The sequence below is a fragment of the Anguilla anguilla genome, chromosome 6, assembly GCF_013347855.1.
Source record: "Anguilla anguilla isolate fAngAng1 chromosome 6, fAngAng1.pri, whole genome shotgun sequence".
NCBI lineage: Eukaryota > Metazoa > Chordata > Actinopteri > Anguilliformes > Anguillidae > Anguilla > Anguilla anguilla.
In genome coordinates this window covers 17,861,681-17,882,381 of record NC_049206.1, presented here as the reverse complement: position 1 = coordinate 17,882,381, position 20,701 = coordinate 17,861,681, and the positions used below count along the sequence as shown (strand labels likewise).

The 20,701-nt window shown below is 45.2% G+C and overlaps 2 protein-coding genes across 4 annotated transcripts in view; one reads left to right on the top strand and one right to left on the bottom strand.

Annotated features, from left to right (window-relative positions):
• Window positions 1-11,318, bottom strand: part of tpra (translocated promoter region a, nuclear basket protein) — a 24,824-nt gene extending 13,506 nt beyond the window's left edge. For both annotated transcript variants that reach the window (XM_035422838.1, XM_035422839.1), the window contains exons 1-24: window positions 11,062-11,318; window positions 10,356-10,460; window positions 10,162-10,235; window positions 9,955-10,051; window positions 9,709-9,812; window positions 9,372-9,536; window positions 8,707-8,799; window positions 8,357-8,437; window positions 8,136-8,223; window positions 7,588-7,728; window positions 7,359-7,453; window positions 6,989-7,186; window positions 6,764-6,871; window positions 6,058-6,293; window positions 5,487-5,650; window positions 4,891-5,030; window positions 3,946-4,094; window positions 3,310-3,472; window positions 2,976-3,110; window positions 2,338-2,478; window positions 2,043-2,214; window positions 1,198-1,367; window positions 595-747; window positions 181-297 (exon numbers count right to left, since the gene is read on the bottom strand). In XM_035422838.1, the coding sequence (XP_035278729.1) occupies window positions 181-297; window positions 595-747; window positions 1,198-1,367; window positions 2,043-2,214; window positions 2,338-2,478; window positions 2,976-3,110; window positions 3,310-3,472; window positions 3,946-4,094; window positions 4,891-5,030; window positions 5,487-5,650; window positions 6,058-6,293; window positions 6,764-6,871; window positions 6,989-7,186; window positions 7,359-7,453; window positions 7,588-7,728; window positions 8,136-8,223; window positions 8,357-8,437; window positions 8,707-8,799; window positions 9,372-9,536; window positions 9,709-9,812; window positions 9,955-10,051; window positions 10,162-10,235; window positions 10,356-10,460; window positions 11,062-11,212 (3,240 nt within the window). In that variant the 5' untranslated portion in view covers window positions 11,213-11,318. The remainder of the gene's footprint in view (window positions 1-180; window positions 298-594; window positions 748-1,197; window positions 1,368-2,042; window positions 2,215-2,337; window positions 2,479-2,975; window positions 3,111-3,309; window positions 3,473-3,945; window positions 4,095-4,890; window positions 5,031-5,486; window positions 5,651-6,057; window positions 6,294-6,763; window positions 6,872-6,988; window positions 7,187-7,358; window positions 7,454-7,587; window positions 7,729-8,135; window positions 8,224-8,356; window positions 8,438-8,706; window positions 8,800-9,371; window positions 9,537-9,708; window positions 9,813-9,954; window positions 10,052-10,161; window positions 10,236-10,355; window positions 10,461-11,061) is intronic.
• On the top strand, window positions 11,319-20,701 carry odr4 (odr-4 GPCR localization factor homolog). 2 transcript variants are annotated; one of them, XM_035422842.1, is made up of 14 exons: window positions 11,319-11,462; window positions 12,285-12,395; window positions 13,166-13,312; window positions 13,906-14,001; window positions 14,303-14,409; window positions 14,759-14,795; window positions 15,175-15,312; window positions 15,956-16,051; window positions 16,173-16,229; window positions 16,543-16,674; window positions 16,963-17,038; window positions 17,879-18,067; window positions 18,939-19,037; window positions 20,057-20,701. In XM_035422842.1, the coding sequence occupies exons 2-14, from the start codon at window positions 12,297-12,299 to the stop codon at window positions 20,122-20,124; spliced, it is 1,341 nt and encodes a 446-aa protein (XP_035278733.1). In that variant the 5' UTR covers window positions 11,319-11,462; window positions 12,285-12,296; the 3' UTR covers window positions 20,125-20,701. The 2 variants fall into 2 exon arrangements, with proteins under 2 accessions (XP_035278733.1, XP_035278734.1); XM_035422843.1 differs by lacking the exon at window positions 11,319-11,462 and adding an exon at window positions 11,506-11,697.

Below are 20,701 nucleotides of genomic sequence, written 5' to 3'. Positions count from 1 at the left end.
GGCCACCTACATATTTTCTGAACAAAGCAAACGGTCGGTTACGTATTCTTTGGAAACTCTGTCTATGCCACTGAAGCTGAAATATGATTTAGAGTATAGAGAAGGAATTGAGGGGGTGGCCGTGTGGATAGTGCAGAGAGCGTGCGGTGGTCACGCCCTGTTTTCAGCCAGACCGCACACCTGCTGCTGGCTGTCCTGAGTGGCCTGCTGCTCCTGGGTCACTGCAGCTGCCGCCTTCTGGACGGCGTCCTGGAGCTCCGTTTGGATGTTCCTCAGGTTCTTCTTCAGCTCGTTGACCTAACGAAGTCGCAGAATGAGGAGCAACGTCAGTCAGTCCAACTGAAGCAGAGTTATACCAGACCAAAACGGGATGGACAGAACTGACAAAAATGCTCCAGGGAATCGGTTTTACACACTCACATGAAATGTTTCTGCGTGAAAGTGGGAGAAAAATACTTAAGAGATAGATAGATGAGATCAATTTTGTAAAAAAAGAAAACAGACTAATTCTGTCAGACATCTAGAAGGCCGCACAGACAATTTCTCCACTTGATTTGAAGACCCCAGTGGAAGAGGCGCTCCTGGCTGTGCTACCTGCTTCTCAATGTTCTCCACGGCCTTGCGCTTCTCCTCCTCCAGGCCCTGCTTCTCCTTCTCCGCCTCCATCAGCTTCTGCTCCAGCTGCTTGTGGTACTCCTGGGCCTCCTTCAGCCTGGCCTCGATGGAGGAGCGGTTCTGCTCCGTTGCCTTTGGGAAGAAAGAGCGCCGGATCAGGCCCCGTGCTGTGCCGACCGGCCCACGGTCCGCCTCAGCGAAGGAGGGTTTCAGTGGGAAGGGAATTCCCCGCCTCGTCACCTTACACCAACCACCTGATCACTGGAGCAAGAGCAGTCTGCCTGTGCGCGACAGCATCGGCAGCTCACCCGCTAAACCGCTGGAGAACGTTATTCTTAAGGCGTGAACACGGCGCACTTCGGGGATTAGTGTGCAGCCCTCAAACGCGCAGTACCTCCACATAACCAGCAGGTAATTAACTTTCACCTCGTATAAACTTCACTTAGACATACAATCGTTTCCACGTCAACATAAGCCACTCTTTGAGATACAATTTGATTGCACAACCATTTTGCAAATGAGGCTCCAGGCCCAGGACTTCAGAGGTACAAACCTGGGCTCCAGAGAGGGTATGAGACCTACCTGCTTCTCCTTGCTGAGGGACTCCTCCAGGGTGAGCACCATGGCCCGGTACTGCTCCACGTTCTTGGTGGCGCTGCTCAGCCGCTCCCGGAGGTCCCCGTTCTGCTCCTCCGCCTGCCGCAGGCGGGAACGCAGATCCTCCGCGTCATCTGCCGCCGCTGAGCGTGCTCCTGGGGGGGGACGCGACAGAATGGGGGTCAGTGACACGCGTTCATGTAACAAAAAGCCACTTTTGTCTTCACGTCCAAATATTCAGACAAAAAAACATATGGCAATAACTTTATGAATCTCAATGAAACATGAACAAAAATAGTTTCTGAACTATCTGTAAGACCACTGTATGCTTCATTGTGGTATATGACCAGTGTATGATTCAAGTCTTATGCTTTCTAAAATTAGCCCGTATAAATATTTACAAGCACATAAGCAATAAACCCATCAAACACTGTGAAAACACTTGGAGGTCATCTGACACCAAAGCAATTTAATGACTTAAAAACAAAAGCTGGCCAAGAGCAACTGAGCCAAGGCTGTATTAGGGGTGTAGATTACAATTTAATAGCTACCTTCAGAGAAGACTATGAGAATTAAACATAAATTAGAGGACCGACTAAATAAACAAACATTTCATTCATTGAAACATGGCAGACACCCATTTGGCTAGCACAGAATGCTTTCATTTCAAACAATCCGTTTATACAGCTAGAAGTTCAGATTAAACAGCTCTCTCCAATGCCTGAAATCCTCAAACGGGACATGAATCAGCTTGAGTTCCAGTCTCAGTGTTTCAGCTTCTACACTAAGCCACACCCTGCGAATCACAGTCAGGCGCCCCGCCCACTCACCTCTGGGGCCGGTGGGGGTGTTAGCCGGCCTTGGCACCGCCTGGTTCTCGGCGCTGTTGAGCTGCTGCCTCAGGGTGGCGTTCTGCTGCTCTGTGGTCTTCAGCAGGTCCTTGGTCTTCTGCAGCAATGCATTCTGGGTCTCCAGCTGCCTCCTGACATTCAGCAGCTGAGTCTGTAATAAGAGCACCAGAGGAGGGGGCTGAGTCAGACGGCTCTGGCACCGTGCAGGGGGAGAGGCGGGGTACCCCCCCCCATATTCCAGACGGACGGGGGCGGGAGGAAGAGGGTCGCTTACGTCTTGGTTGCGGCCCAGCGCGTGCCTCTGCTCCACTTCCTGCTCCAGCTTCTTCTTCAGCGCCACGATCTCCCGCTCCTGCCGCTCGATCTGGCTGCTCAGCCGCTGCTTGGTCTCGGCCTCCGAGCGCTCCAGAGTCAGCTGTCCGGGGAGGGGAGGAGGGGGACAGGAGCACGCGTTCACAAGTATGCCAAATAATTAGCGAACTGTTCTTTTACTTGGTATTTGATTATTAATTCACATTGCATTATTAATTATTTTTAAGGGGGAGCAGGCAGTCCACGTGTATGTGTTGCACTTTACTCAGAGGGCAAAGCAGAGTGGGTTACAGATAGAGGGATCACAGTCCAGAAACTATTATGCCCAGGAATCAAATGTTGGATGCCCTGTAGCACTGTGCCACACAGTCCACCATCTTTTTTTAAATTAATTAATTAATTTTTTTTACTGCTTTGCCCCATATGTACAAATTATACATATTTAAGATGGATTGGGCAAATAAAAAAATTACAAAAATGCTTTCCTAAATAACACTGAAATCTGGAATGATATTCCCCGTCCAACACAAGGGCTGTGCCAGTACACACTTGTGTCTTCCCTTATGCAGATCCACGCAGGGCTGTAATGGACCTGTGTACCTGGATGGCTTTCAGGTTGGTCAGCAGTAAGTTCTGGCTTCGCTGCTCGGTCATGATGGACTCCTTCTCCTGGTTCAGCCTAGACTCCGCCATCTTCAGCATGTCCTTCTCCTTCTTCAGGTTCTCCCCTCGGACCTGATGGAGAGAGGGAGAGTGAAACAGAGAACGTTCAAATACTTCCAAAAACCCTACATGCATAAGTATTTATTTTACAGAAGGTTTGCATGAGTGAATTTATTACAGTTTGGATTTTCCTTACCTTGAACTACACACTCTAAGCGCAAAGCATTCAAGGACCAGTGGGAATCCCACTCTGACAAACCCCACCCCTCACCTCAGCCAGAGCCAGCTTCTCATTGGCTGCCCGCAGGTCCTGTGTCATGGTGTGGATGATCTGCTCCTGCTTCTGGCTGGTGGCTCCCATCTTCTGGCTCTTCTCCCGCAGGGATGCAATCTCCCTCCGGTAGCCCTCCATATTGTCCTGCAGCATCGCGTACCTGCTCACAGCCACAAGAGAAATGAACCGCCAGAACCCCACTGTGTGTTTTAGCACAAAAAAAAAAGAGTTTGTTCACTTTCTAGCGTTTTGCGACATCATTTCAATTTCAGTGTATGTTTCAGATTGGCCCAAACAGTTTTTGTATGCTATGAACAATATTCCATATATGAAAATTTAATTTAAAATTAAACTGGGAGGCAAAGGGCTTTTTTTTTGTAAAGTGAAGAAATTTCCTAACCTGTCCTGTGTATACTACATCCTTTGTGTGTGCTTGGTGTAACGCATTACTTCTGATGGGGTTTAATTTCATAACACTTGAACAAAATGTTTGTAAATAAGGTTTTCTGCACACGACCTAATAATTCCTAAAAATAGTGTAAGGTGGACTAGGAGGCCTTCTGACTCCGTAAGCATGCAGTGATATGAGGCCGTAACAGTGCGTTTAAATCTATGTGGCACACATCTGCTTACCGTTTGGCAGCAAAGTCCAGCTGGGTGGAGAGCTTTGCATTCTGGGAGCGGAATTCGGAGACCTGCTTCTGGAGCTTCTCGTTCTGCTCGTCGAGAATCTTGTCATTCTCTGACTTCTCCTTCTTGTAAGTGTTGAAGGCCTCTTGCAGCTATTATCACATCAACAATTATAACAAATAATTACCAACAATTCAGAACGAACGATAATCTACGTTCCCTCAGTGCAAAACCAATTTCAAACAATTGAAAAACATGATAATACCCCCATATTGACATCTAACAGAAATACGCTCCACATGAAGAAACACAAGGAAATCACTGTTCAGTGACATAACAATGTAAACAAAATAATTCTGCAGTTGGATACTGCCCTCTGGTGGCTTGAAGTATCACATGCAGTTTTCTGTTCCCACGTCACTTGGAGAGCTTAACTGGCGGAGCTATGCTGTTTCAGAGAGGTTTTTGGCAGAAGATGCCCCCACAGAATACCAATGAGAAATTGCACTTTCATAATTCTCATTTTCAAAAAGCATTTACAGTGATGGTGGAAAACACCTCAATGAACGAATGTAAATGTGTGACAATGAGCACCTAACACCCCCCCGCCCCCACCCACCTCACTGTGAGATGTACAGCAGCTATTTCACACAGAATGTTTACCACAGAATGCCTGAAGTTGAGAGAGTGGGGGTTATTCAGCTTATTAAATTGGGGAGTGATTAGATGTCTAGATCCAATTGCTACAGACCATTCTTCAAATAATAGATTTAACAGGCTTAATGACCCCGCCCTTTCCAGCTCAGCCAGATGCTGCACATCAGTGGCAGAGGTGAGCTTCCCTCCTTTACCTGTAAAGCGTTTTGCTGAAAGACCTTTTCTAAAGGCAACTCAAAGTTCTGATGAACTCAGCCTGGGGTTGCCAGCTGCGCAGTTGGAGGGTCTAACCTGTCTGAGCGCGGCCCTGGATTCCACGGCCTCTCTGGACCCGGCGGCGGCGGCCCGCGGGGGCATGGTCCGGGCGGGAACGGCCCCCGGGGATGGGCGAGAGGCGGAGCCCGGGGAGGAGCCCACAGGGCCCGCCCCATCTGGGAACAAGAGGGGGGACCGTAAAGACCAACGTGCCACAGGATCAAAAACGCAGAGGGTCACCACACACGGCACTGAGAGCCCCATCCACAATCAAACACAGGAACATTCGACTATTTCGTGTAATTACAGTAACCAGTGCCTCTGACTGAATGAATCTTAACTAGACCGCTCCAAACAGAGTTTTTGGACGGGTAGACACAACACAAGACATACGCATCCAGACAAATTAAGATGTATCAGGCTGCATATTGGATATCTCGCTAAAATAAAAATCTGTATACGTAAATAAATCGATGCACCTACTTTGTAACAATAATGACAAGTCCACGCCAAAAGACCCCTAAGATGTAATGTAGGATAACTGTATAACCATAACCTGAACCCTATGTGCATTAACCCAGAGGACCTCCGTCCAGCAGGTGGCGCTGTTGTCGCGAGGTGTGAGTGCTCACCGAGGCCGGGGAGGCTGACGCCGGTGGTCTGGGATAGCAGGATGCGGTACATGTCGCGCTGCCTGGCGGCAGACTCGGCCAGCTGCGCCTGGTGACTGCGCTGCTCCCGCAGCTGCGTCAGCTCGGTCCGCGCCGCCTCCAAGCTCTTCTCCAGCTCCACGTTGCTGCGAGCAGTGAGAGCGGAAAAGTGCAGTGGTAATTCCCGCCAATTTCACAACAGGGTTGCCCGAACTCTAACACGTCATCACCTTATACATGATAATTTGCAGACCTGGGTCAAATACGTATTTGTTTTGGATTCAAATACTTTTCTACACTTTACTGATCTTGTCTGATCTATTGGAGCCACTGAAATACAAAAAAAGAAGTGTAAACCCCGCCTTCCGGTCATATTGGCTGGCTCAATTACACCAGGCAAGATCAATAGAGTACAGAAAAGTATTTGAATCCAAAACAAATATGTATTTGACCCAGGTCTGATAATTTGGTGTAATAATTTGGCTGAAAGTACTCTGGCCTAACCGCACACTGTGGAGTGCGAGCTCAACTCTTAACAGCCGACTGGGTTTACCTGGACAAGGTGGACGCGGCCTTCTCCTTCTCGTGCGCCTCCTTCTGCTCCCTGAGGGCCAGCAGGAGGCTCTGGTTCTGCTGCTGCAGCTCCTCCACGCTGCGGAAGGTGATCAGACGCTGGGGGGTCGCCTCCGAGCTGCTGCTGATGTGGGCGGAGCTGACGTCCTCGCGCTCGCCCTCACGGACCACGCGGCTCCCTCGGGCCTCCTCCAGCTCCAGGAGCAGCACACGGATCTGAGGCAGCAACGTTACACTTTCAGCCCCCCATCAGAACTGGAATCAGCCTTACCAGAGTAGATCTGGAGAGGTACAATTGGCTCGCCAAGACTATAGACCAGGGCAGCCCAGACCTGTTCCTGGAGATCTATACCCTGAAGGTTTTCATTTCAACCCTAAATTGGCACACCTGATTCTACTAATTATCAACTCAACATGACCTCTATCTGTTATTCAGGCTATATGTAGTTGATGTCTTTTCCTGCAGCTAATGCTCACACTTCTGAATCAACCCAGTGAGCACAAGCCCGAATCTAGATGGAATTCTAGACATGTAGAGGGGTGTAAATCTAGGTTGAGAGATGTTTTGACAAAAACTGACGAGGCTAGCTCCAATTTAGCTTAGTGTTTACCAGGATATAGACAGGCTTGTCCTAGCTTGATAAAAAACCTGCTCTTTTCAACCAGCGGACAACACGTGGACCAACCTGTTGCGCTTGGTCAGAAAGCTGCAGCTCGTACTTCTGGTTCTCCCTCTCCAGGGCCGAGGAACGCTTGTTGGCTTCGTCCGCCTCCTTCTGCAGGCGGTGCATCTCCTGGAACGGCAGGCCATGGGGCAGCGTTCAGGACAAAAGGCTCTGCTAAACGGGTTGCCAGTGCTCAAACGCTAGGCTAACGCAAGGTTAACGCTAGGCGAACACGCGCCCCCTCACCTTCATGGCCTGCTCCAGCTTGGTGGAGAGGCTGGTCATGGACCCCTGCATGCGCTCGTACTCCTCGCGCTGCCTCTTCAGCACGGGCGACATGGTCTCCACCTCCCGCACGATCTCGTCCAGGTACCGGTTCACCCGCTTGTTCTCCAGCCGCTCCAGCTGCAGCTGGTCCTGGGCCTCCACAAAGGCATTGTACAGCTGGGGAAGGGTGACCGGGGGAGGGAGGCAGGGACAACGTTCATGAACATCGCAGAGTCCTTCCATCCATCCATTATCTAACCTGATTCAATGCATCATCGTAATGTAAGTTTTGTTAATGTGAGAAGGGAAGCAAATCCACCCAGCGGAAGAAAAACAACAGATTCAGTACCTCTGTTAGTTTCATCCCAGGCTTCACGATCTTAGCCACGGCTGCCGCGGTCGGGGACAGGTCGGTCAGCTCTTCCTCCGTAAGGACAGCGACCCCTGTTCAACGCGAGGCAAATGGGTTACCAACTCCCGCCCCCTCTCCCGCCCTACTTCCCAGACGGGAACCAGCCGGGAAGTAGGTATAAATGCGCAAAGCTGGTTGGACGGCGGCTTCTGAATGAAGGACTCACCTCTCCGGTTGGAGTCGGAGAGCATCACCTTCGCGTTGTCCAGCTCTTTCTGCACGGTTCGGACTTTCTCCTTCAGCTCCGCCTCCACCCCCTCCTTTGAGCTGGTCATCTCCGCCAGTCGTGACTCAGTGGCTTTGTTGGCTGTTGGACAAAATAAAAACATGCATGAGCGCTCAGGACAATTCATGGGGCAAGAAAACCCAGGGAAAGTGTTTTAGTAGCACAAGTCTTCCTAAAATGATTGTTCAAATTATAAGGATTCAATTGTCATGTACCCTATAGCTTTAGATAGCTGTCCAGGGATGGAAACTGCACTGTCAAGGCATAGAAGTCTGAGCCACTGCAGGTTTACTAGAAACAGGTGATCGTATAGAGTAGATTCTACTCAATACGCTAACTTATCAGTAAGATCTGGAACGGCTCAAATTGCTATGCAGTGGGAAAGCTGTTTGCATCCTCACTCTGCTAGCCACCCATTAAATTTACTGAGAGGCTATCCCCTGTCCTTTTTTAAACTGGTTCACCCTGAGATACAGATAGTTTCTCACCCTCTCCTGACTCCTTCAGCAGTCTGTGCAGCTCCTCCACGGCCCTGTTCAGCTCCACAACCTTTGACTCTGCTTCAGCAGCTGCACCCTAGTGGGATGCATGTACACAATTCAGGACTTAAGGACTTAACCATGACCCAAGACTGATGAGATATGGACACACACACACACACACAGCGCATGCACAGCACACGCCACATGGGGCATCAAAAAGCACTTGCCTTGTACAAGTTGGCAAGCTTTACATTGGCATTCAGCTCATTGCGGAACTTTTCCTCCATAACAGACTGCCGGTCTTTCCCCTTTAGTGGTAAAAGGAAAAATGTATTTACAAGCATGGCTTAGACCTAAAATACAACACAAAAACTTTATTCGTCCCCAAACACATTAACAACTTCCAATATATGTGACAACAACTGGTGCTTCTAATCTTTATAAATATGTTGTATTCACCGTTCAACGACAAATGCAGCGCTAGGTAATCTCACAGGGAAATTCAAGAAATAATTTACTGATTTATGACATTACAAGATACATCACTCTAAAACACCAAAAGAAAAATTGTAGCGACCTCTTTCAGCTTCTTCATGGAGTCTTCCACCTGCTTCTGGAAGTTCTCATTGGATTTTTTCAGGCTGTTGACTTCGTCCTGGAGCCTTGTTGCCTGCACAACGGGGGGCAGGGGTCACATTAATTTCCCCTAAATGCAGTTTGCTCTTGGCTGAAACTGAAGGGCTGTTTTAAAGGTGCAAAAAGGCCCTCAGTGACACAAACACAGCAGTTGCCGATGATATTTTGCAGTGGTGCAGGAAGGTGCAAGGACATTTGCACCCAACTTGCCATTTTACATTCTTGATAGTCGATCAAGTGCCTCAACTGGATACGTCACCCAGAATGCATGTACACATAATTAATAGCGCTATTAACATCCACAGTTACCAGTATGGAAAAAGTATTGCACGATCATTCTTTTATGAGCATGAATTTGAAATTCTGAGCTTGCTTAGTGGACTACCCCATCCCCTGCTCTTGGTTTGTCACAAACCGTAATCTCTGACATGTGCCAGTAGCAGCACTTCAACTTCTATGGGTGTCCAGTGAGACGGCAGACACAGTATGATCCCAGAATGATTGCATGTCATGCTTGCTTCTGCTCAGCAATAGTGAAGTGCACATCTTTTACGAGGATTATCCGACTGCCTAGAAATATACGAATCAATAGCATAAGCCCAGTACCTCATCCTTCTTGTTCTCCAGGTTGCATTTCAGCTCTAGGATCTCGTTGCCCTTCTCCCGGGAAACAGAGATAAGCTCCTCAGTTTTAGCCTTCAGCTCTGCATTTAGCCATGTTGTCTGTTTCTGAAGGAGGTCTTTCTCTTCCTCCAGCCTCTTCTCGCGATACTGGAACACAGCCACAATGGAGGTTCAACCAACCAAAATTTTTTTGTGATTTATAAAGAGCATAAAACACGAACAAATTCAACTAAAATCCTTAGAAGGAAAGCTAAGGAAAGCTCTACCTGGGATGGACCAAAGCATTTCGACCAGCGGGAGAAAATTCCAAGGGGCTCACCTTAACAGAGACCTCGGCCGACTGGATCTCATCCAGTTTCAACTGAAGCTCCATTTTGGCCGTGTTGGTCTCCAACAGTTTGTCACTGAGGCGTTTCAGGTCCTCTGCCATAGGAAAATGACAGAAAAACATGACATTACTTTGGTCTTATTGCAAACACGATCTCATCATGTAATCCCACTGGCAGCATTCCTCATCTTAATGGCATGCAGCGCAGAATGCTTCCATGCCGTGATAATCCCATACCGCTAAGGTGCTCCACTTCCTGCGATTTTTTCTCCAGTGTTCGGACCAGTTCACGTTTTTCTGCTTCAAGCTCATATTTAGCTTTGGATAGATCACTCTACAGAATAGGGAGCAAGAAAAAAACAAAAACATTCAAATGCTCGCACTTTGTGCATGTTTATGCAAACATTTACCAATTCAGATCAAAATTGATTTCCAAATCTCCACCTGCTGTGAAGAAAGTTTCTCCTCAGAGGTCTCATGCTCTTTGTTCTTGCTTTTCAGACTGGTCAGTTCTTCATCTGCAGGAACAGAGCACATTTTAACTCACACCTTATGGTTACCCCAAATCTGACAGTGACACATGGGTGTCTTTAGGTGAAAATAAATTCACGTTTACCAATCCATGATATAGTACTTACTGAGTGAGCTGTTCTCCTCTTTGAGTTTGTGGTGGTCCTGGGTCTGCGACAAAAGTTGTTCCTGGGTGTGCGCCAGACGTTTCTCAAGTTCAAAGTACTGTTGTTCTGAGGGTGTTGGACAATCGTAAATTTTAGGCAAGGCACAGCGCAGTGTAGAAATTCACCCACAATCCAATACTGGCAGGACAGCAATATTAGAGCTGCTAAAGGCGCTGCCAGCTTCGACGATTTTGGTCAAAATAGCTGAATTGTCGCGGATTTGTGAAAAACCGGCAATTTGGCGCAAATTTAATTAAAACACACAGTTAGAGCTGTGACTGGTTTGTGGCTGGGGATTCTGACATGAATACGGCAACCCTTGGTAGACAATGTGATTAAATTCTAAATCTGGTTTGCCAACTAAATGTGTATACTGCCACAAACAAACGCCAGAAAGTAAAATACATATGCTTGCTAGAAAGCTACCTTTAAAGTTCGAACATAATAAATGATGAAGTCAGCTAGCTAGGCAGATGAAGAAGGCCCATTCAACGTTCTGCTACATGCAGCACGCACGTTCTTTCCAATAGTTAGCAAGTAAGCATAGATCGCATTATCACATCAAACGAACCACACCAGAATTAAAAATTCATTTATGCAGCTAGTTAGCTAACTCTGGTTGTCCCAAAGTACGAGCCCGTGAAACGTTAAATGCAGCGCGACTCACCGCTGTCTACTTTGAACCGCTCATGTTGAGATTTGAGAGAATCTATTTCAGACTGTTGATCAGAGAGAAACTTCTCGAGTTTATTTTGGACGGTTTTGGGAAGTTTGGTGATCTCGGCCCGCTCCAACATTTGCTGCAGAACTGACGCCATTTTTTCCTCCCACTCCAAACCGGAGCGAAGCAGGTTCTTCACGGTAAAGCTGTAGCACTCCAGCCAAAACTGTAGAACACAACCGAACACAACATGAAAATACAGAAACCGGATACGGACGTAGTATTATTTTGCGCGACGGAAATTATATGTCGTGATGCATGATGGTATCTGAAGTACTTTACATACAGTAACCGCAGGGAAAGTAATGATGCACATCGGTCGATGACTGCTGCTCTGTGTGATACAGGTAGCGTTGTGTGCGTGAACTGTCAGTGGATGTTGTATATGTTTGAGCTTAGAACGAGCACTGGGCTGTCAAAGTAGCCACGTAATACTGTCAGTGTTTTGACATGGAAAGTGATTATAGGTAGCTGGCTAACTACCTTAATTAGCTAGCAGCCAAGACGCATTAATGATGCAGTCATGTCTTCTGAGAGGCTGGTTGACAACCTAGCCGCAAACGATAATTGTGATAGACAGAGGTATGTTAATGTTAGCTAATGTTTAGTACCTAGCTACCTAGTTGTCAATAATTCCATGTACATATGCGTTGAAACTGATTTTAAGTGAAACCGAAAAGATGACGTGTTCTTGTTCAGAGCTTCGCTGGAATTAGAAATAGCCAATGTTATTTGGGTTTTTAATGTTAGCTGGCTTGCTAGGGAAATAATTACATCGACTAAGTCTAAACCTTAAATTATCGACATGATTAGGTTGTTATGGAAGCAACCGTTGTTTATTGACACATGCATGACTTCTGTGCTAATAGGCTAACGATGGCTAACCAGGCCATATTGGGGTCGTGCTAGTTATTAGGTTAACTAACCAAAATTTAGCCAGGGAAACTGATGGTTAGCTACAGCAGAAACAATATATGACAGGGGATCCCAAACACCGAAAGCCCAGGTCCAATTAATGAGTGAATCTTTGGTGACCCACAACATTACAAAATGTACCATGTGGACATGCCTATATACACACTATGCTGTGTCGTATTTTGTACGAACAATGTGACTGTCGTTGGGGAAATGGCAACAATCTAATAACATTTGCCTGTTTTTTTCTGTAGTGTTATGTCAAAATGGGAAGAAGCTACTTAGTAGATGATTTGGTTGAGAAATACCTCATCAATCTTCAGACTGTGGATCTGCCCTTCGTCACTGGGCTCTTGATTGGGCAGGTAAAGTCAACGTTGTCAACTTACTGACTTCTTTGCTAATGAATCTTCCATCATACATTAGATTCAGTGGAATCAATAAAGTTATCACCTTGTTTATGTCTCTGAAAAAAGGGAGCAAATTAAAGTCTACTGATGACTTCAAGAATAAACCTGAATATATGCACTTAGACATTTATGTATAGACTCATGTAAGTCACTCAGGATAAGAACATCTGCTAAATGTCTAAATGTTTTAGATGAATCGAAACAGATAAGGTTTAAAAAAGGCAGTATTTTACCTTCAATGGCAGAGAGTAATACTGATTGGTTTATAGGCAGAGTCATACCTTTTGGTGTTACAGCATGCAAGCATTTGGGTCAGCTATTTATACGAGTAGAGCCAACAAAAACAAAGGAGAACAGTTAACTGTATCCTGCAGTTAACTGTATCCTGCTGCCTGTTGTCATGCTCAGTGAGGGGGTCTGCTGGGAGGTGTGTCCACCTGAAGCTGTAGTTATCTGTGCAGCAGTGCATCCCAAAGAGTAATGTAATCCTGACTAAGTCAAAATGAGTGATGATTTTAATAATCATTTTATACATTCCAAATTGTGAGAAAAATCTAAAATAGGGTGTGAAAACTAGTTAAAACATGAAGAGGGAGGGCTTATGTGTAAAGTGCACTCGATAGAGGCTTTTTTCTCTCAGTCATTTGGTCCACGCTTTATTGTCCTCATGGGGAAAGCCTGCCACTGGCCATGTAATTTGTGTGTCCCTTTTTGTTTTTTTGAAGATTGCGGTGCAGAAGGACTATGTGGTGCTGGCAGCACAGACCCCACAGCGGGAGAAAGATTCTCAGGGCGCTGTGTCCAATGGCAGTGCAGCTGCTAGCTCACTCGATGGCATTGACATCCAGTGGGTCTCGGAGCATGCCAAACAGGTGAACAGCTGGCAAAGTAAACCTAAAAGAAAACGCCCATGGCTCGTGTGATACGTGTAGTAGCACTTATTAAGTGTATTCTGTGATTTGACAAATAAATGCTGAACATAATCATAAGCGGTCATGCATACAGGAGCGTGGGCACTAAATATAAACTGAGGGCAAAGGAATTTAGGCACCCTGTTTTATAGCAATGCATATCAGTGTGCATGATTTTTTGGAGAAAATTCTGATGAAGAAATTTCACTAATTGTTAGTATGCGATTTATATTCTTTAGTTTTTCAGTCACTTCCTCATTTCCTGATCACTTAACCAGCAGCCATCATCGTGGTGCTTCAGTCACTGACAAGGTTTTTGAAAGGGCCAAAAATAGAATGGTTTCTGCACAGTAAAATATCCGGTGTATCAACTCTATCAGAGTCTGTCTGTATTAGACTGATATGTACGCTGTTACAGTTGAATTAACTCTGGACATTTTACTGTTTGGTGATCTTGTTATGAGATTCTCAGGTATCTTGACTTTTTAATGTTGTCGCATCACAGGTTTGCCTTGGATTTAATGACTCTTCTTTTCAATGCATCCTTTTCAAAGGTTTCCCAGATGTTACCTGGAGGTTTGTTAGTTCTTGGTGTGTTTCTTATTCACCCACCGGAACTGTCAAAAGAGGCCCAGAACATGCTAAGACGGGTGAGGGACACATGTTCTAGTCACATGCTTACTAAAGCCACATTTTGTCTGGTTTCTCCTGTTCTGAGATTATTCACAGACTTTCTTTTATTGCAGTCATATCTGCACTTGGAGCAGCTCACTGATCTTGGTCATTTAGTTATAATTTGATTCCAGCTTATTTTTCTATTTTTGCATTCATAACTTTGGTGTGATTTTACATCGTATTTCTATACGAAACCTCAGTTTTTACTTTTACGTAGCGTACATTTCCAGAAGATCACAGGCCATTAAGCATCGATGTTGGTGTCTGTCTCCACAGTTGCTTTTTGCTGTGGAAAAGCATGTATCGAAAGGAAGACTATGGAAAGTCACAGAGGAAGATGTATCCGAGAGAGTCATGCTCCAAATCTGCTCAAAAACTAGGAAGTATCCTTCTCTTCCCCAGGCGAGGACGCAAAATAATAGCAACACTTTCTTTTGAAGGGCAAAACAAGTAGAAGTTTATAAACTCAACTTTTTTTGTGCTGCAGACTTGAATGACAAATGAAAAATTCAAACTCATGTTCTTCACGACATGACCTGATACCCAGAGAGTTTCACGCTCACTCTTTGCATAAGTATTGTTTTCTTGCACTGTGATGAATAGAACAGGCAGGAAATGTTTGTTTTAAGTGCAGTTACTAGTAGCTCTCTATCTCCATGAATCAAGTGCTTGTCTAGCTATTGTGCTCATACACCAAGGAGTTAAGCTGTTTTCTTAATGGAGGTATTACAGAGCCATTTGTCGGACATTTGATGTGTTGGACCCAAAGGTAAGCCCACTAAACCTATCCTATACATTTGATAGTGATAGTTGCCTGTTTCTGTATTCTGGAAAGGAAAGGGAATACCAGATTTCCAGTGTGTTGATTAGGAACTCCAACGTGAATTCTGCAGTTTTCTACAGGAATTGAAATCTGAGTTCTCTTGATTTTGTGGGTACATAGCGATGAGTATTTTATTGTTTAATTGGAATGCATATTCATCATCTCCTGTGCGGCGAATGGGATTGGGAACCTTGAATTATCCTGTGTATTGAATTGTGGGTGGAACTAATTATATGGGTGGAATTGTGATTAATATGTGAATTCAGCTGTTTGTTGAGTGGTGATTGGAACACAAATTCTCCTGCGTATTGAACGGTGATTTCAGAGCTCGGCCAAGCCTGCAGATTGGAAATACCAGTCTGGAGTGTCTGGCTCTTGGCAGGCCTTGCAGTGCTGTGTTGAGCTTGACCTGGAGTTCCCCGTCTCAGATACATCATCCGCGAATATGGACAGGTGCACGAAGGTAGCCCGCTTTTATTTCCTCATTCTATTTTGCCGTCGATCTTAACCTCTCAGTCATTGCACAAAAATACATGGCAGACTATGCATACTTTGAATGGGTTCCTGTGCTCGTACTGTTCAGTGTGTGCAGTGAAAGGGGTTTTCATCTTTCCAAGATCCAAGCTTCTTCATGTCCTTTTGTGAAAACCTTCATCTTTACTTTTGCTATCATAGATTGTGAGGGTGTTTTAATGGCATTGTCTGCTTTGCCCTCTGACACCCCGTTTGGCAGTACCTGCCCTGTAATGCATGTACATGAACCGCTACCCTTTATTGTTGGATGTGTTCACAGGATCACTGTTCACTATGATTGACAGCCTGTTGATTATTTAAACTGTATAAATCAGTCTATCACTTTTTGCATTGTTATTGGCTGCATTAACCCTCCTTTCCTGCATCTACTCTTGCAGACCTCCTGAACGCACTTATGGATTGCGCTTTCTAAGCCTCTTTGATAAACGTGTTATAATGTAATCTTAAATGTGCTGAATGTAATGAGTGGTCCCTTTGGGGGAAGGTCAATGTGTTGCTTGGGTTTAAACATGTTGAAAACATGCAGCATACGCTTGAATCGACTCATGAGTCACAGAGCTCGTTTGTTTCAGGAAGGGCTTCAGAAGTGGGCCAAACAGATCGAGACCAGTCTCTGCCTTATCAACGGCAAGCGTCTGGCTGATAACTTTGACGTGACCGCAGGACTGGTAGGTGCAGCCGAGGGAACATTAAACCCGCCAGCTTATGACATGCAGCTCAAGCGTTGCAAGGCGCGGGTTGCCTTCCCCACAGCGGAGTCCCTTTACTAAAAGTGAATTTGTCGTTTAGAAAAAGAATGCCAAAGCCAACCAGCCGACGCTCCAGGCTCAGATCCTCATCCCAGCCGTAAGTATTTCACCTTTTGACTTTTTTATCTTTATTTTTTATCAAAAGTAAGAGATGAATTTAGGGCTATTCTCTGAAAAGGGTATGGAAGTCTACTTTATGATTGTCACATAAAAATAATATCTCATAGCCTTTTGAAGTTAATGGTAAGTTTCTTTTATTACTTTTTTATGGGAACTCACCAGGAGTTTGCTAATGAACCAAGTGTTGGGAAAAATGTTGTGATGTGCATTGGAAGCTCCCTTGGCTGTTGTGACCATGTTTGTGGGTTCAAGGCCCGGGAACAGCGCTTGTGTCTGTGTCTCTCCCGAAGACGGGGCTGGGGGCGGAGCAGAGGTCCACGGCGTCGGTGCAGGCCTGCAGCGGGGTCCTGGCCCTGAAGGGAGTGGTGCACTGCCGGGCCTACGTCCACACCAGCAAACCCCGGGCCTGGCAGGCCGTGGAGGTAGAGCACTGCAGGACGGAACGGTCCAGACCGCACCTGACACGGTGTCAAAACCTCACCTTAGCATTGCATTGTGTTTGGGACAGGGTTCTCAAGATCCTTGAAAACATTTGCTTCCTAAAGAGTTACAGCAAAATCATGTAAAGGCTTCTAGTATCTCCATGTGCTTTATAGGAGTTGAGCATTTTAAGATCTGCTGTTTCATCAGCAGCTTAAAGTGTCGTTTGGAGTCGAAGTAAGAGGTTGTAGCCGCACGGTCAATCTCACGCGTTTCGTCTCCTCATGCAGGCCATCAAAAGAGACGTCATGAACACGGTTTCATGCAGAACTGAGATGCTGTTTGAAGACCTCCGGATGAACGAAGGTGATTCTGACACTGTTGTTTTTTTATATCTGTCTGCCCTCCTGAATATATGTTTTTTATTGTGTGACTAATATTGACAAACTGTGAAATATTAGTATCTTTGTTATGGTTGATTAATGCACATCAGTTGTGCTCCCTTATGAAATATCTTATTTTTGAGCACTAGATGGCGTAGTCGTTCTTTTATGTTTTCCGTGCTTAACTTAAGTTTTGATTTAGGATTGCTGAAAATCTGCATGCACACCTGCCCTTTTTACATAGGTTTGGCTTCTGGCTTTCAAGATAAAAGTAATTCTACTGTTCCTTAGAACACAGGAGTTTTGTTTAATATTGAATTTTTATGATTTAATCAAGAGCCCTAGAACAGATTGAAAATGAGCAAGTTTTGGTTGCAGATTCACACGGTAATTCACAGACAGGGCTAAGTCACAGATAGAGATAAGTCACAGGCAGGCCTAATTCACAGATAGAGATAAGTTGCAGGCAGGCCTAATTCACAGATCGGGCTAATTCACAGGCAGGGCTACTTCACAGATAGGGCTAATTCCCAGATAGGATTAGTTCAGAGGCAGAGGTAATTCACAGTCAGGGCTAATTGACAGACAGGGCTAATTCACAGATAGGGCTACTTCACAGACAGGGCTAATTGACAGACAGGGCTAATTCACAGATAGGGCTAATTCACAGTCTGGGCTAATTGACAGACAGGGCTAATTCACAGATAGGGTTAATTCACAGATAGGGCTAATTCACAGTCTGGGCTAATTGACAGACAGGGCTAATTCACAGCGTGTGAGACGGGGCTAACCGGTGTAGCCTGGTGTGGTGTTTTTTCGGCAGGAGCCGTTGGCAGCCGGCAGCCCCTGCCGCTGCGGGTGTTTGCCTCGGTGCCGAGCACGGTGATCTGCGTGTGCGACTACATGTTCCCCGACGAGAGCACGGCAGACGTGAGCGAGCGCTTCAAGGAGATGCTGGACTGTGACATCCCAGAGGATTCCATAGACACTTCCCAAGAAGCTGCGATTGAAAGTAGGCCTCTCTGCTTCTTAGCTCTATCTCTGTGTGGCTGGTTAAACAGGCTCCCCGAATTCCCCAACTTAAGGACCCCTTAAAATAAATGCCCTCTAAATGAAGACCTCGCATGACTCTAAATTGTGTAAGATCACCAAATCCTGAGCAATTTAATACAGTGTTTAGGGCAAAACACTGCATCCATAGTTTGGCCCGCGGCAATAAATTATAGCAGTGAATTTATTTGGAAAAGAAGTGATACAAGTGGTATCTTGCCCTAAATTTAGGGTGTATTTGCAAGGATGGGGCCCGTGCCTTTGTGACACAATCCAAATGAACGGATTGACTAATCCATTCCTGCCTCTCTCCTTTATGTCATGCTCACAGTAATGCAGATACATCTGGCTGAAACCGGTTTAGACTCACACAGACTAGAAAAGCGAAGTAACACGGTGGCCTTGGCCTGCATGTTTTGTAATTCGCACTGCGTGTGTTGAAGAAATTTTTCTTTTTTTTTTGTTTCCCCAAAAGCCGGCAGTGTGACTGCAAGCTCTTCGGGGTCAAGCAACACTGCACACACCTCTATGACTAGTTCTGAAGGGAGCATTCTCCAGTGTGCAGATTCTTCTTTATTTTGGTGCTAAATTTGTGCCTTTGGTTCTCTATAAAGTGAAGAACTGAACTGAACTGGTGGAGAATGTGTTCTCTTTCTGAAATGAATGTGTGTTGTTATTGTTATTATTATTATTATTATTATTATTATTATGTTATTACAGTAGCATTAGTACTACCATTCTACCTTAGAAGTAAAGTATAGAAGATATGAGAAGTTCTTACATCTTTTATATTTGGTGTTTTGTATTTTTTCTTCTACTGTTGTTGTTTCCAGAGCAACCAAACATTAATTCAGAGGAATGCATGGATAGTGTAACGCCAGAGGTTCCAGTTGAAGCTACCAAAAGACAGAAACCCCTTCGGCCTTACATTGGTACGTTTGCCCTGTACCTGTGTCTGCACGTACATCATCAAGGCCTGTGAAGTACTTCTAGTCATAATTTTCCTATCTGTTACCATGGTTCTGTTCTTTTAGTTTAGTCATGTAATTGCAGCTTTGTAGCTATTATACACTTTGCTTGTCTATGGTTACCACCAGCTAATTTGAAGCGCTGGCGCCTTGTTTCTACTAGATGTCTCCTCATTTTGTGCCAAAACCAGTTTTCTTGCCATTAAGCATTAAAGTTCACTCAAACTGTATGTACCTTAAAACTTCCCTTTGACTCTGAGAACTGTAACAAGAGCTGGTCTTATAAATGCAAAGAAAAACTGGCTTCCAATAAAAACAGGGGGAAGAGAATCTGTCATCATGGTAACAGGAAAACAGTTTGTCTCACGGGAGACAGAGACACCAGAGACATTTAGAAATTAAATTTAGCAAGATGATATGAAGGAACATCTTATTTATAAAAATACAGTGGAGCAGCAGCAAGGCTCTTTGGAATAGACCTCACCCCAGTGAGCAGGGAAGACAAAGTCATAAAGGATTCCTCAACCAAACAAGAGCTACAACAGATGAAATGTGCTAGTTCTATGCAGAATGATGCTGAAGTGATTTTAAAGTGAAAGTGATGCTACCGGTATTTGTAGATAGATATGCTACCTGTGGACAAGCTGTATACTTTAATTTTCAGTGTATTTGGACATTTTTCTTTGCCGTCATGAATATCTAACCTTATTATGACCACTCATGCCATCTCATTTCAAGGAAAGATTAATGGGATTTTCCCTCATTGTTTCCCAAATATAATGACATTTTTCCTTGGCAGATGATGTATTTGCATCGTCATTAATGACCTGCGTGCTACTGCCACATAACGTAATCACCGGATATTTTTTTTTTACAAGGCATAGAGATTTGTCATTTGTTTTCTTGTGCAATCCCTGAAGCTTTTCCACCCCCTCTGTTTGTGAATTCTTTGCCGTTACTCATTAATCTTTGTTGTTGGGTAGGTGCGGCGGTGGCTGCTGGAGTTGCCCTCCTCGCCGCGGCTCTGTCTCTGCTCTACCTCGGCGACTGAGCGGAGGAAGAAAATATTTCTGTGAAAAACGAAAAGCCGAGGACGCACGAAGAGGAACGCCGAAACCCAAAAATAAAGTTCCTGTTTCAAGTCGAGCCAATTCAACTCCGTTTCCGCCAGTGTTTTTTAATCTCGTGCAGATGTAGTTTTGACCCCGTTAGTAGCTGGCTTGGGGGCGGGGAGGGAAACCCACGCTGGTGCTCCTGGAAGTTTCTGGAACCCCCGCAGGGATGCCAGAACATTATTCCAGGAACATCTTTGCCTGCCGTGCATGCCAACAGTAAACTTCTCAGCCCTTTCTCACTGAATTCACCTCATGTTCACTCTGGTCAAGTGCTGCAGTGATGGGTTAGATCATCATTAGATTAGGTACGTTTCTGTGGCTGATGTACGTCATTGCAAACACTAAAATATCCCACATACATTTAAGAGGGGAAAAAAGGGGTTCTGGAGAGGACATTTAATTATAAAGGAAATGTAATTCAATGTTCTGTTGTTATAGAAAGAATTCAGTGATGAATTCATTCTGATCGTGTGTTAACAGAGCAGTATTAAATAAAATGATTTTTTCAATGAA

Excerpts from the sequence above, each read along its gene's own strand:
- odr4 (XM_035422842.1), top strand. The coding sequence starts at position 12,297 with ATGGGAAGAAGCTACTTAGTAGATGATTTGGTTGAGAAATACCTCATC. Across the intron at positions 14,002-14,302 it reads CCCAGAACATGCTAAGACGG|TTGCTTTTTGCTGTGGAAAA; the intron begins GTGAGGGACACA and ends CTGTCTCCACAG. Across the intron at positions 16,675-16,962 it reads GGGCCTGGCAGGCCGTGGAG|GCCATCAAAAGAGACGTCAT; the intron begins GTAGAGCACTGC and ends CTCCTCATGCAG.